Genomic DNA, 14,312 nt, shown 5'->3' on the forward strand with positions numbered 1-14,312 from the left:
GTTGATCGATGCCCATAATGTCAATGACTGGATTGTCTGGTCCAGACTCAATTATTTACAGACCACTGTCATATGGCTGGAATATTGCTGAGTGTGGCGTTAAACAACACATCTGATCTAGTATGTGTGTGTTGGAAGATACTGAACTTGACTGTTTGGCTTGTCATTGTGTTATTCTTCAGGTTTCAATGCATAGTTGATAGATATGTAAACATTCAAAATATTTAATTTTTTTAGATACAGGTTGACTGTTTTTGTCATGACATGTTAAAACTGGTAGGGTAATTGGTGGTAAACCTGTTACACTGTAAACCTGTGTTTGATTCCGCACATGAAGATAACATCTGAAGCCTGGTGGTATTCTGTCACAGTGATATTGCTGGAATATTGTTAACAGCAAAGTTATACCTCTTATTCATTCACTCACTCACTCAACCACTCACTCACTCACTCACTCACTCACTCACTCACTCACACAACCACTCACTCAACCACTCACTCGCTCAACAACTCACTCAACCACTCACTCACTCAACCACTCACTCACTCAACCACTCACTCACTCACTCATTCAACCACTCACTCAACCACTCACTCGCTCAACCACTCACTCGCTCAACCACTCACTCAACCACTCACTCACTCAACCACTCACTCACTCAACCACTCACTCACTCACTCATTCAACCACTCACTCAACCACTCACTCAACCACTCATTCAACCACCCAACCACTCACACACTCACTCAACCACACAACACCCCACTCACTCACTCACTCACTTTTATTGTGATATCATGAGTGTATAGGTGGATCATGTTAGGTGGACTGGTCATCAGAGTGTGTGTCCAGTATGTGTGAGATAGCCAATTTGTAGATTTCCCAGCATCCCTCAAAACAGGAAGTGTACCTTTCATCCAGATGGGGTACTGTGTCTACTGAGATAATTTGCCCTAATTGAACCAATTTGAAACAATACTGAGCAAACATCCACCGTATAGGGGTCAGAACTTTCAAATATAGCCTGGCCTTTGCCCAGTGTGTTGGAAAGTGATTTGGCTGGACCACAGAACCATTAGCTCCTTCTGGTGTGTGTACAGGATAATTGGAGGAAGTTTGCTCAGTGGTCCGCACAATCTCTCACACAACAGCAGTGCCAAATTCTCATACTTCCACGCCATTCTCAGGACAGGGGTGTTTAACTCTCTAATGATGGCGACAAAGAATCAATTTGGTTGTTGACACTGGAATAATGGATGTATTTGGACTCTCCACTTCGATTCAACTTCCTTCTGACATTCTGTCGATGTCCTTGCGATTTTGCTATCAGATGGTTTCCATGAAGATTCCTGTCTTTCATCTTCATTGAATTCTTGTTTTCCTTCTAATTCGTGTCATATCAAAGCTTTCTCCTCCAACCTTAAAGAGTACACACAGGATCATGCATGCGGACAGATCGAGATGACTTGTCAACCACAGTATGACTTGTTCTTTCCCAAGCTGCATGACAAGCAGGGTTCCAGGGTAGAAGATGTCCACAGCATCTTTGGTTTGTCTTAACAGGCCACTGTGCTGTCTTAAGGGGGTACTGTGCTGTCTCAAAGGGTCATTGTGCTGTCTTAAAGGGGCACTGTGCTGTCTTAAAGGGGCACTGTCCTGTCTTAAAGGGGCACTGTCCTGTCTTAAAGGGGCACTGTGCTGTTTTAATGGGGACTATGCCCTCTCAAAGGGCACTTTGCTCCATGTTCAAAGTCTATGGTCTAGATGTTCATTGTCTTGGGGCTACAGGTTTGATTCCCACATGGGTACAATATGTGAAGCCCATTTCCGTGTCGCTCGCTGTGATATTGCTGGAATAATGCTTAAAGTGGGGTAAAACCCACCCACCCACCCACCCACTCACTCACTTGGGTCAGGCCCAGACATACAGAATGTGTCTTGAATGACTTGAATAAAGACTAGGACTGCCATTTGGCAAGAGTATTTTGTCCTCCTTTAAGAGATGAATTATGCAGGTTTTCACAGAGGCACATCCAGGCTTTGGAAAAGTAATGCTATACAGAAGGAACAGGTGACAAGTAAACTGTCCGAAAAGGGTGGGGTGGGTGGATGGGTGAAAGATCCTGCACCTGTCTTTGGATCTTTCAATGTAACCTCTTCTCTGATTTGTTGTAATCGTGACATCATGAGTGCATGGATTGTTGCTCACACTATCAATCGCTGGTTGCAGTGAAAACTAAGCAATACAAACCCCATAAGCTCATTTATTAAAGTTACTAAGCGATTTAAAAAAAAAATATGAGCCTGAATACTGTTTGAAGAAAAGCACCATGCAACAATGAAACTTTAGTGACAGACAAAATTACTTTTCCTGGGACAATATTTTTTCTCAATAAGATGGCACTGACCCCCACCCTTCCAACCAGATATTAAATAGTCGGTCCCTAAAGTAAGACTTTTTTATTTTTGTTCCGAAAGGATGTTACAGTGCAGCATATTAATATCATTATGGTCATACATATATGCAATATTAATTGTTATACATATGATTGTAAATTTGAAGTTTAAAAATGTTTGCTGTAGGATAATATAACAATCAGTTGTTATGGTTTAAATACAAGTTTTAAACATACCCAGCAATAAATATTGTGTGTATTACAATACAGTCACTGTGGTTCAGCTGAAAATAGCTGCAGGTGTTGTGTTCTGCAGTTGTCACTCACTCACTCACTCACTCACTCACTCACTCACTGTTAATTGTTGTGTCCTATATGCATTTATTTATAAATACTGTACCCCCATGTTGTGAGCAGTGATTATAATAAACTGCAGATATTGTTACAACTGCGAGAGTAACATCACAAAGTAACCATTATTGGAATAATGAGTTCACGTCAAAAGTCGTGACAGATCAGAGAAGTGAGCAATTTGTTGATGATCCAAGATACGAAAAGGCCAATATGTTGATGGGGAATTAGGAATGTAATATGTTATTAGGGATATAGTACATTGGGAACCGCTCACACCAGTGTAACAAGCAGCAGACAAATGTCACGTCAGGGGTCTAGGACACGACCTCCTGATAAGCCTAAACAGACATTTCAGACAAATTAAAGCAAATTAAATGAGGAAATATGGCTTTAGGCTGTTGTGAAATGATGAACGAATGAGTTGATACTTATCGGAGTAAATGTAAATAGGCCGATAATTCTGAGGTCGTCAACTCTTGCACTCGCACAGGGTAATGAATATTGGTCCTTGTTGGTCCTGAAATGTTTGTAATTGAGTAAGTACTGGCTTTGTCAATGTTTCCACCTCTGGGTAAATGACAGTGATTTCTGATAGCAGCTCGGAACGTGTGTTTATCAGAATGGTCATACGTGACATTTGTTGGCGACTGTCGATCAACGAGGTTTTATCGGACTTACTGTCTGTCAAAATATTTGTCTGTAGTACAAGCTTTGTGAATCAGACACCTGTCATAGATTAATGGAGTAAGATACATGTAGGTATACGTATAGATATCCCACATATCATGATTGTCGGATGTTGCATCGTCATTCCATCACTGGGTTTATCATGTCTAGCCGTGGTCATGTACATGCTTCTCACATAGATTTTTGTAGCTACATTTCATATTATATGATGGCTATCATTACGCACATCGTGATATCTGACACAGTTTGAGTAACAGGATCCCTTGGCTTTTCATAATAAACTGATAGAATCATGGTCACACAAGCCTATGTTCAACCTGAGGGTTGTAATAAAATAGGTTTGGAAGGATCAGAAAAGAAATCAACAATTATTCCACTGAATATTAAAATTAAATTAATATGATGTAAATGATAATTACAAACAGCTTAGCTAGTATTGCTTCCTGGGAAAGGCCATGAAAAATGGATACCAATTTGGTATTGTGAAAATCACCTAAAGTTAAAAAGATAGTGCAAAACCAAATGTTGTTTAAATTAAAACTATCAGCCTGAATATTTTTTTAAGGAGAAGAACAACAATGTAACTTTAGTGAAAGAATTTATTTTCTCGATAAGGTGAGGTGAAATTGGGTTTAACGTCACATCCATGATTATTGCACTTATACAGCTAAGTGTGCGTGCGTGCGTGCGTGTGTGGCTGCTTGTACTTTTAAGTATGGATTGATGCCGATTTATAGTGCTAGCTAACTGAGATCCCATGCCGCAGTTTAACATGAATACCCAACTCAGACAAAGTATACTAACTCTGAGCAGACCAGTCCTTGTTTTAGCCCCTTAATGCCAAGTGCCAGACAGGGTAACAACAAGTACCATCTTTTAAAATCTTTTGGTATGACGCGGACGGGAATCGAACCCCAAACCTTCTGCTCTCCGGGCGGACGCTCTACCACAAGAGCGGTCTTTTCTCGATAAGATGGCACCCAACCAAACCAAATCAGATATGAAATGGTCAGTCCCTAAAGGAAGATTTTTTCATTTGTTTCAGAAGGAAATTACAGCTCAGCATATTAATATTAATATGGTCAATGTGCAATATTAATTGTGATACATAATCACCAAAAGTTATATATATTATGTGAGAGACATCTTTTTGGTACATAATGCTTTGAATACATCTCTTTTCCCCAATAATGAACCTTTGGTGCTGAATAAGAAAGCCAGTTTAGACGAGGATTGGGTGGTTAGATTAACAGAACACAATTCCTTCCTACCTTCCAATAAATGAACTGTTTCTGAATATAAGTATAGATTGTTCACGTGTACCATGTCTTGAACTAATCATGTTTCAGAAGAAGGCTTTTTCCATAGTGAATTAAGGTGTTACGCTCACTGTAGTCATCTAAAGTCTCTCATTGGCAGTACCGCCAAAATTCTGGCACCAAACTTTGTACTAGGCACCAGGAAGGAAGCACAATCCAGAATGACCTTTGATGACCCGAAATATTTGTGTGAAATTCCGAGTGATTTTCTTTTGTGTTGTGATGTTGGCTACACAGTCTGTGTGCACATTTCTCAGCCATATTGCCTCCATGTGTTGGTAGAGGTAGGTGGTTTGTGTTGCGGGAGTGAGGCCTGGACAGGAAGTAGGCGACCTCTCCAGATGGCGACAACAAAAGCGCACCTCGCGTAGCAGTTGGCGCACATTGTTTCTAGAGTCTGTCATTCCAGAAGGAAATGCATGAATAAGTTGCCTAGCAATGAATCATCTAAATAGAATAGCCGGTATTGTGTGTGTTTTCCCGACATCGTCATCTAAAATGGCATCCTTGGTATTGTGCGAGATCATTCCACGTCCAAAATCATTCTTTTATAATCTGGATATATGTGTGATATTAAGAAAGCAGAATTTGAAATCAGGGTTGAGAATGCATCATTCTGAGATAAAAAACACAATGAAATGGTAACGCTTCTGTTTAAATCCTTGCAACATTCACGGGGCTTAACAATGGTGAATGAAGTTAGCTAGTTATTCTTTTGTCACATATTTTCCTTATAGGTATGAGGTAACAATATAGGAACACCAGTTTTGACATAACTCAATGAAAGAGCCTGACCATTGTTCCTCAATTAATGTGGATGATTTTTTCCAAATTTACTTTTATTCACCTTTCAATCACTGCTTCAGAACATTGTTTTTCTTCGAAAGAGGAATTATAGCTCGTACAACATCCTTCTTTCAGGGCATTCAGACTTTTCATTGAATTATTTTTTTGCTTGTAAAACGTTAGTAGGTATTTTCTATGTTTCCATGCTAAGTGCCCATGGCAGGGAAATTGGGAACAATTGTTATTTCAGTGGTATTTTAACAGTGCGTTTTAACATTGCACTTAATCACATAAGCGTTATAGCCTCTTTCTCTGTATTGGTCCTGTTATCAGTAAAATACAAGTCACCGCTACAAAGCCACATTATTAGTTATAAGTATAACAGCGTGAATTGGGAAATGTATGATTCCAATTTGGGAATTTTTGCTGACATTGGCTGCAGACTTAGGGGCACATAGAGGCCTCTTATCAAGTATAGAAACATTCCTGCTAATTCCTTTTTCAGTTATGGTAAAATTCCTGCTAGTTGTTAATGGTTAAATATATATCCCATATCCCATAAGTACCAAATGGTCGGTCCATTATTTGAATTGTACAATCTTCAAGTGATCTCTCACATGGTCCAGTGGTTACTGGTTCCTCTCAGTATGGGGAAGACCTGGGTTTTATTCCCATATGGGAACGCGAACACCTTCCTTGGTTGTCTGCCTCCATGTTGCACCATTGACCTCTACCCATAGACTTACATCTAGTCCCTGAAATGAACTTTTTTTACAGAAAAAAACCATGTTAAATTATTGTTATAACCTATAATCAATAGGAGCCAAGAGACTTTCTTCAAGTACTGCAGTAATCTAGACTTGCCAAATATTATAGATTTGCATGGGCTGTTTTGGATATATTTGTTCCAGACTGTATGAAAGAATACTGTACCCAAAATACTTTACATTAGAAATCTAATCCTTGTGACAATTTAACAATCTAACGAGGTGTTTGTCTGCTTCAGCGTTTGGCCCCGACAACTGCACCAGCGAAGACTGCGAGGCCATTGGGGATGTAACTCTGCAGTGTCCATTTGATTCGGATCTTATTGTCAACTCTACCGGTGCCACAACACGGTCGTTGTGTGTGTGTAATCATTCTTACTGTACTGTGCCAGTATGTGCTGCTGGATTTGAAAGTGTGCTTCTCAACCCTGCGGATTTACGGCCCGGATCCTGTTGTGATGAATTTGTGTGCAAGAGAACAGGTAAGACTGAAGACTACACTTCACACTTAACCACAGACACACTAGGTATCGGTGATCATCTATCGGTATTTGTCCAGCTCAGCTCTGAAATAAATATTTTGTTTCCGTTTTCTGTTTGCATCATTGTCCATCCTGATTGCAAACTCGACCAGCATTTCTGGCAAGGGCAGATAACTCTAGACAGGAACTTTTTGGATATGTGACATGCATTGTATCTTTTGTGGTTATTCTTGATTTCTTTCTCAGGCCAAAGTAAAAACAATGTTTTATTGAGGAGCCTACCCTCAATTTCCCGATAAAACACTATATTCTAGGAAAAAATGGCTTTTGGGTTTTAGTTTTGTTGCATCTTGTTTCTGTCATATTATTTTGACCTTTACCCCATAGCATATTGAAACATGAAAATATACTGGCCAGGCCTTAAGAGTGTTTAAAAATCCATTGAGTGCATTTGCATCAAATGAGAGGCTGTTGGGTATGATTTGGTTCAAGTTGAGGGGGGGGGGAACAGTCGGGTAGCCTAGTGGTTAAAGCGTTCACTCGTCACGCCGAAGAGCCGGGTTCGCTTCCTGGACATGGGTACAATCACCATTTCTGGTGTTCCCCGCTGTGATATTGCTGGAATATTGCTAAAAGCGTCAGAAAACCATACTCACTCACTCACTCACTCACTCACTCACTCACTCACTCACTCACTCACTCACTCACTCGCTCACCGGACCCGTGGTTAGTCATGTGATATATTGTTTAATGACAAAAACTCACTATAGCTCAGTGATTACACCACAAGTCTCTAATGTTCGCATTTCTTTCTGATGAAGCACACATTCCTTTTGACTTGTAAATGTTTGAGTAAAACTATAGGTTCAGTCAACTTCATTGAACGCATGATCTGATTGTTTGATACATGTATCTAAATAGTTTTAGCCAGGGCTGCGGTAAAACAATTACCAATCAGACATTTTGTTCCCTACTCTTGAGACTTGGTACCCGGGTAGGGTTGGGTACTAGGGGGTCGGGCCCCGGGTAGTAAATTTGGACTCGTCCCAGCCCTTGTAAGAATATTGGCCTCCAGCAACCTATGCTTGTCGGAAGAGGTCACAAGTGGATCGGCTGGTCAAGTTTTGGTGACTTTGTTGATGCATGTCCATTGCAAGGGCCCATGCTCATTATGTCAGTCACTGGATCGTCTGGTCAAAACTGGATCATTTACAGTCTGCTGTCAGATAACTGGAATATTGCTGAGTGTGGCCCGGCACTTGTCATACAACTAGTAAGGAATGTGGTATATAATGATAGGTTGTCTGTGTAGCTCAGTGGATAGAGACACCCTGACACTGTGAAGTCTGTCATGCACGGATGAATTGAAAAGGAAGCCTAAGCCACCAGTTTAACTTTATGGTCTATGACCTAAGATAGTTCAAGAACGTACTATCACTGACCGGTTAAGTGAAAAACTCTGACACAAACTGGAGACTGTGAAATAATGTCTCATTCCATAAAAGGCGACTAACGAGATTGGGTGGTCAGGCTGGCTGACTTGGTTGATGCATGTCATCGTATTCCAATTGCGTGGATCGAAGCTGATGATGTCAGTTACTGGATTGTCTGGTCCAGACTTGATTATTTACAGACCGCTGTCATATAGCTTCAATATTGCTGAGTCCTGCGTTAAACAACAAACAAACAAACAAACAAAACCATAGTCCCATGACTATTAGGAGAACTATTCTGATCATGGACTTTTGACAGGAACAGTTTTGGGGGGTCCAGTTCAATAGAAATGTTTCCATTTATCAACTACCCAATTATGTGGTGAAAATGTACCTCGATATTCTTGTCATCATTGAGAGTATTCATATTGTTGCCCTTCATTGCGGTGCTTTCAACTTGAATTCTTGCTGAAGGTATTATAAGTACTTGTAATGCATGTCGACCATACTTGTTTATACATAACACTGAAGAGATGAGTCGTCGAGCTGATATTGATATGATATGGCGCCTGAAGTGCTGTAGAGATCTGTTTCCACATCATTAGTCTTTACATGTCAACAGTCATTACACACAACTGTCTAGATAGATCTGTGTGTTTGATTGACCTGAGTATTCCATAGCCTCCATGCAAGGGTCCCATACTGTAATGTCGGTACTGTCGTGACTCAGCAAGGACTTGTGACGGTTGTTGTGCTTTTTCTATCATGAGAACTTACGACTTTTGCTCTGCTTTAACTGTTATAGTGATAAGTGCTACCATGGTGCTATATCTATCGTGATTCTGATGTATAAGCATTGACTTACGACAATCATATTGCCATAACTATCGTGACTCTTATACCTAAGCACTGACTTATGATGACAATGGTGCCTCAACTATCGTGACTCTTATACCTAAGCACTGACTTATGATGACAATAGTGCCTCAACTATCGTGACTCTTATACCTAAGCACTGACTTACGACAATCATAGTGCCATAACTATCGTGACTCTTATACCTAAGCGCTGACTTGCGACAATCATTGTGCCATAACTATCGTGACTCTTATACCTAAGCGCTGACTTCCGACAATCATGGTGCCATAACTATTGTGACTTATACCTAAGCACTGACTTACAACGATAATGGTGGCATAACTATTGTGACTGTTATACCTAAGCACTGACTTACGACAATAATGGTGCTATAACTATCGTGACTCTTATACCTAAGCACTGACTTACGACGATAACGGTGCCATAACTATTGTGACTCTGATGTATAAGCATTGACTTATACTCATGCTTCTCTACATGGACTACTGGTAGTCCGAAAAGTGGACCTAGGATTGATGAAAGAGGGTCTCCAGGAAGCAATTACTTAGCTGTCCAAGGTCTGGGATACAGGTCTGGGTTTATGGAGATGCACATCCCTGGTTGATGAGGCTGCTGGTGGATATGCCTGGCCATGTAATGAAATGAGGCCATTTACCAGTAAATATCGCACCCATTGTATCAAGTTGTCAGATAAGATTAATGGAAATTGGTGGCACAAAGCTGTTAAACTGTATGGTGGTCGGATGGCCATGGGGATAGAATATTAGTATGGGAGGGATTGAGATATTGGTTGGCACTGACTATGTGAACAGTTAATATTAAACTTGATTGGGGCCAGGTTTTCGGTAATACCCGGTGGTCAGGCTAAAATTGGCATTTCAAGGAAGATTAACTTCAACAGATTGTTATTTATGTTGCTGAGTTATTAAGTGATCTATTTTCAAAATAATATGCTTATGTTCTTCTATAAGTCTTAGATTATAATGATAGTTTACAAAACATTGTACATTTGGCATGATATGATTAATTGGTTATCGTATCCAAATTGCATAAATCCTTGCTCTTGATATGAATTACTGGATTGTCTGGTTCAGACTTGGATTATTTACAGATCGTTGTCATATAACTGGAATTTTGCTGAGTATGTCGTTAAACAACAAACAAAAAATATACAAACAAAGCAGTTGTTTATTGACATTTTTGGACATTTTGCAAAGTCAATCATCTGGTGGCGTATCAACTGGATCTCAGTTCATCAAAGTATTTTGAAGATTTAAAATTTAGCTGATAAGTTTAATATTTCATATCTTAGCATTTTTTTTAAATGGTTTACAAAATCAGTGATCTGTTGGTATAATATGAACTGGTTCTCTACATGCAGGCATTTTGAAGATCATGAACTTAAGCAAGGGTTCATTCCCGAATTTGTTTTTGTAAACTGTCTGAACATCTTTTGGGTGAATTGACGCTGTACAATGACGCTGTACAATGTCCGTGGTCATAAACTGACAGCAAGGCAACTGAAGCAGAGTTGCCGGGAAGGTCAGTCTTGCTGAATCAGCTGGGAATTCAACAGCCAGTCATAAGACGGTCCATACCGAGGACATGGACTTGGAACATATTGAGAGGTAAAGGGGCCCCGTTTAGCTGTGGTAATAATTTCTGGTCATATCTCTGAAATGACCACAGCTCAATAGGGGGATCTACACACTTTGCAGAATAGACTTAAGCTTCTCACCTGGAAATAGTGTCCGGTTATTGATATGTTTCTTGTCTGACAGTATTGTTATTTTAGGCTTCTGTCTGCCAGGCCATGTCATTGTCCACCATGGCTGGAAAAGCTGGTTGGATGTCGGCACAATGCCCTCGGTTATTGGTTGCTTTCATCAATCAAACTTATTGGATCCTGATAATAAGCTACCCCAATGAAAGGATTTGGTAAATAGCCTTTAAGGGATCACATCAATTTATCAAGAATGTGATGCTTCATCATCGTATGTGCTATACATGCTGATAATGTTTCACAGATACAACACTGGATACTTGTCCTCGGGATATATATGGGCTGTTTCTACACTTTGCTGATTAAGCATATCTAAACGGAATGTTGGCTTGATAATGAACATTTTTTGGAAAATTGAGATATTTGGTCGTTTTGATGGCAGAGTTTTGAAAGATTATTTTCACATAGGCAGTCACAAGTTGTGGGTTTGTGGATCGCTTTTGAATTTTGGAAATCACATATGATATACTGTACTTACAGGACTGATTTTAGCATTTTATTAAGTTGCCAATATTTGTGCATCTATGTTTTTTGTGCAGTATGCATATTCACAATATTGTGAAAGTGAGGGTAATTACGAATAATATATTGTTTAAATGCAGATTATTCTTATTGACAGTATGTGTCAGTGAGTTGCTAACAGATAGGAAATCATGACAACATATTTCAGTGAAAACAAACATTAATATTAGAGGCTGCAACCAGGATACAGAAAGTTATCACAGTGAATCAGGGAGCTAATTTAAAATGTAAGCCACTTAAAAGTGCCAGCATGGAAAGTGTTCAAAAGGATGAGCTCAGGCAGTGTTTAAAATACCTGCCTGCCCGACAGTCCGAGTTGGTCTATTTTGCTGAGGGACAGTCAGTTTTCAAAAATTGGCCACACCCAATGGTCGGGGCACTGATCTAAAGCAATTCCCTGGGACTGGTTGTTGCCTGTGTTATTGTTTCCACCTTTCACCTGAGCATTGCTTATTTTATCGTGTTAATATTTTTACACTCAAAATGTGCAAAGTTTTCACTTAGGAAATTTATTAAATGCCAAAATATTCAGTTATTTTACAAACTGACTCAAAATATGTCCATCTGTATTATTATGATAACAAATTCCAAACATTTTTACGTTTAATATTATCACCATGTGACTAAAAATGTTAAGATTAAAAGTACATTTGCATATTGTTTGGCTTCTAATCTTTCCATAATTAATCTATTGTGATGTTTTTGACCGTCTTAATAATTTTTTGTCAGTCTGTTAAATAAATGGACAGACTTTTCAGTCAATTTGTAAAATGACTGAAATATTAAGACATATTATAAATTACCTGAGTGAATCACATTTTACACATTTACTGTAACATATACACGCTTACAAAGGAAAAGACTTGTGAAAACAATGTCTGTCGCGCATCGAAGAATTTCCCAACCAAGACGTAGAGGAACAAGAATGATTCTTTTCAATGCTACAACAAATGAATGAAATCAAAATGCAAATATCATAATTACAACCTACTAAAGTTATATGTATAATTTTAGGCTGCGTCCTTGTTCGAGGAATGTATCCGTGAATATCCACATAGAGGAACGATAACCCACACGTCTGCAGCTGTACAAAGAAACTTAATCAATGCCACATGTCTCTGTAACAATTAAATATTTTAAAATATATGTATCATCTCGGGATATTATAACCCGTGTTCGTTTCTCAACTAATCACTTAGTTTGTTTCAATTGTTTCACATAGGTGTGAAGCCCCAAGGGTCAGCTGAGAAAGCCCACATTACAACCTTTTTCATAATGTCCATGGTTCTTAAAAAAATTCCATTGAGTTAGATAACAATGAGCAATCAATCAACGTATCATCGGTTAACCCTTTGAACAAATTATGTTGTTTTTACATTGGCACTTGACGGCATGATATGACCTACACATGTAAACACTTACTTTTGACATATCAAATGTGCATTATAACAGTGATTAATCAATCAACATATTTTCTGTTGATCCTTTGATGGCTAGGAATGATCCATTGATTTACAAAAATGTAAAACAACTGATCATTCATCTCTTGCTGGGCTGCTACGTGCATATTACATAACACACATTTCACCTCACTTCAAATCTGGATTTTGATTGCATAATTACCCCAGACACAAGAAATGCCGAATGGGAACCTTTATCAGGTAATTTGAGTGGTGCTACCACTAATTATACCTGTAATAAATTCATTAACTGAGCATCAAGTGTATGACGACAAATGCACAAGTGTAGAGTTATACCAGAAAACATGGATGACAACAAGGGAGTAGTAATTGTATTATCTACGCAATCCGAAATCCGAAATCCGAAAATGTTTTCACTGCAGGGATAAATTATTTTTTTTACTAAACCATAACCATCAGGGGTATTTCCAAATAACAACATCCAATGAGCTTCCACCGTTCTTTTAGCCTGTTTGTTTAGGCTGAAGAAATTAATTAACATGCACCCTTTGTCATAATCTTTATAGATATATCACGGGTAACCAATCAGTGTTCAAAAATGCGTCAAACAAATATTGCGTCCAAGTTTATTTCCCGGTAGCTGTCCTTGCAGACGGTAGCCCAGTCTCTTGTCATGCTCAGTTGCGTTAGCGATCAAATGGACTCACAGCAGCTATAGTGAGCCCTAGCGGCCAGTGTCAGACAGCCGAGAAGATGCCAGGGATTACTGCCCCTTTAAAGTTACTAAGTGGACAATCCACCAGTTTATTGTTATTTTCTAAGAACTAACATTCAACAGCACTATTCTTATGTTTACTCTGTTGTTACTTTTGTTTGTTTGTCTTGAACCTTCTGCCCTGGCAACATTGTATCTGGTCTGGTAACCTTGCAATGTTGCCAGTCTGGTAGTCTAACTGAAATTTTAGGGAATTTTATACATTGGCTCTGGGTTTTACTTGATGCACAAATGTGCATTTAGTATGCACAAATGTAGAGAATGGATGCCGAAAAAAAGGTATGCACAGTAGTATCCACTGTACCTACAGCTAATCAAGAGCAGTGATGGGAATCTGTCATTTCATCCATCTATCATTACCACCCTCCACATTATCACTGATCCATTCCAGGCTCTGCAGTAATTATATAAACGTATTGGGGCACGGGTGGCCCAGTCGTCTAAGGCGCCGCGATTCGCTGTGTAGAGTTGCGTCCCTTGGGCACGCCAGAAACCTATGATTGTGGGTTCGAATCCCGGTTCGCCCTGATTAAATTTCTAGGTTTGTCAGTGTAGCAGTACGTGGAGTCATCCCACAGATAACATCCTCACCTTGTCAGCTTGCTGACGGGGTTAACCTCTTTGGTCATGTGGACAAGACGTCTGACCTCTGATCAGAAGGTCCGTGGTTCGAATCCCAACACGGGACTCGGAAATATACCATACCC

At 39.4% G+C, this 14,312-nt stretch overlaps 1 protein-coding gene across 2 annotated transcripts in view; it reads left to right on the forward strand.

Moving 5' to 3' along the window:
- LOC139443078 (cysteine-rich motor neuron 1 protein-like) overlaps window positions 1-14,312 on the forward strand; it is a 93,831-nt gene that overhangs the window by 34,548 nt on the left and 44,971 nt on the right. For both annotated transcript variants that reach the window (XM_071224010.1, XM_071224011.1), the window contains exon 2: window positions 6,550-6,792. In XM_071224010.1, coding sequence (XP_071080111.1) covers window positions 6,550-6,792 — 243 coding nt within the window. The remainder of the gene's footprint in view (window positions 1-6,549; window positions 6,793-14,312) is intronic.

The sequence above is a fragment of the Haliotis cracherodii genome, unplaced genomic scaffold, assembly GCF_022045235.1.
Source record: "Haliotis cracherodii isolate W230 unplaced genomic scaffold, xgHalCrac1.p SCAF_5, whole genome shotgun sequence".
In the NCBI taxonomy this organism is placed as follows: Eukaryota; Metazoa; Mollusca; class Gastropoda; order Lepetellida; family Haliotidae; genus Haliotis; species Haliotis cracherodii.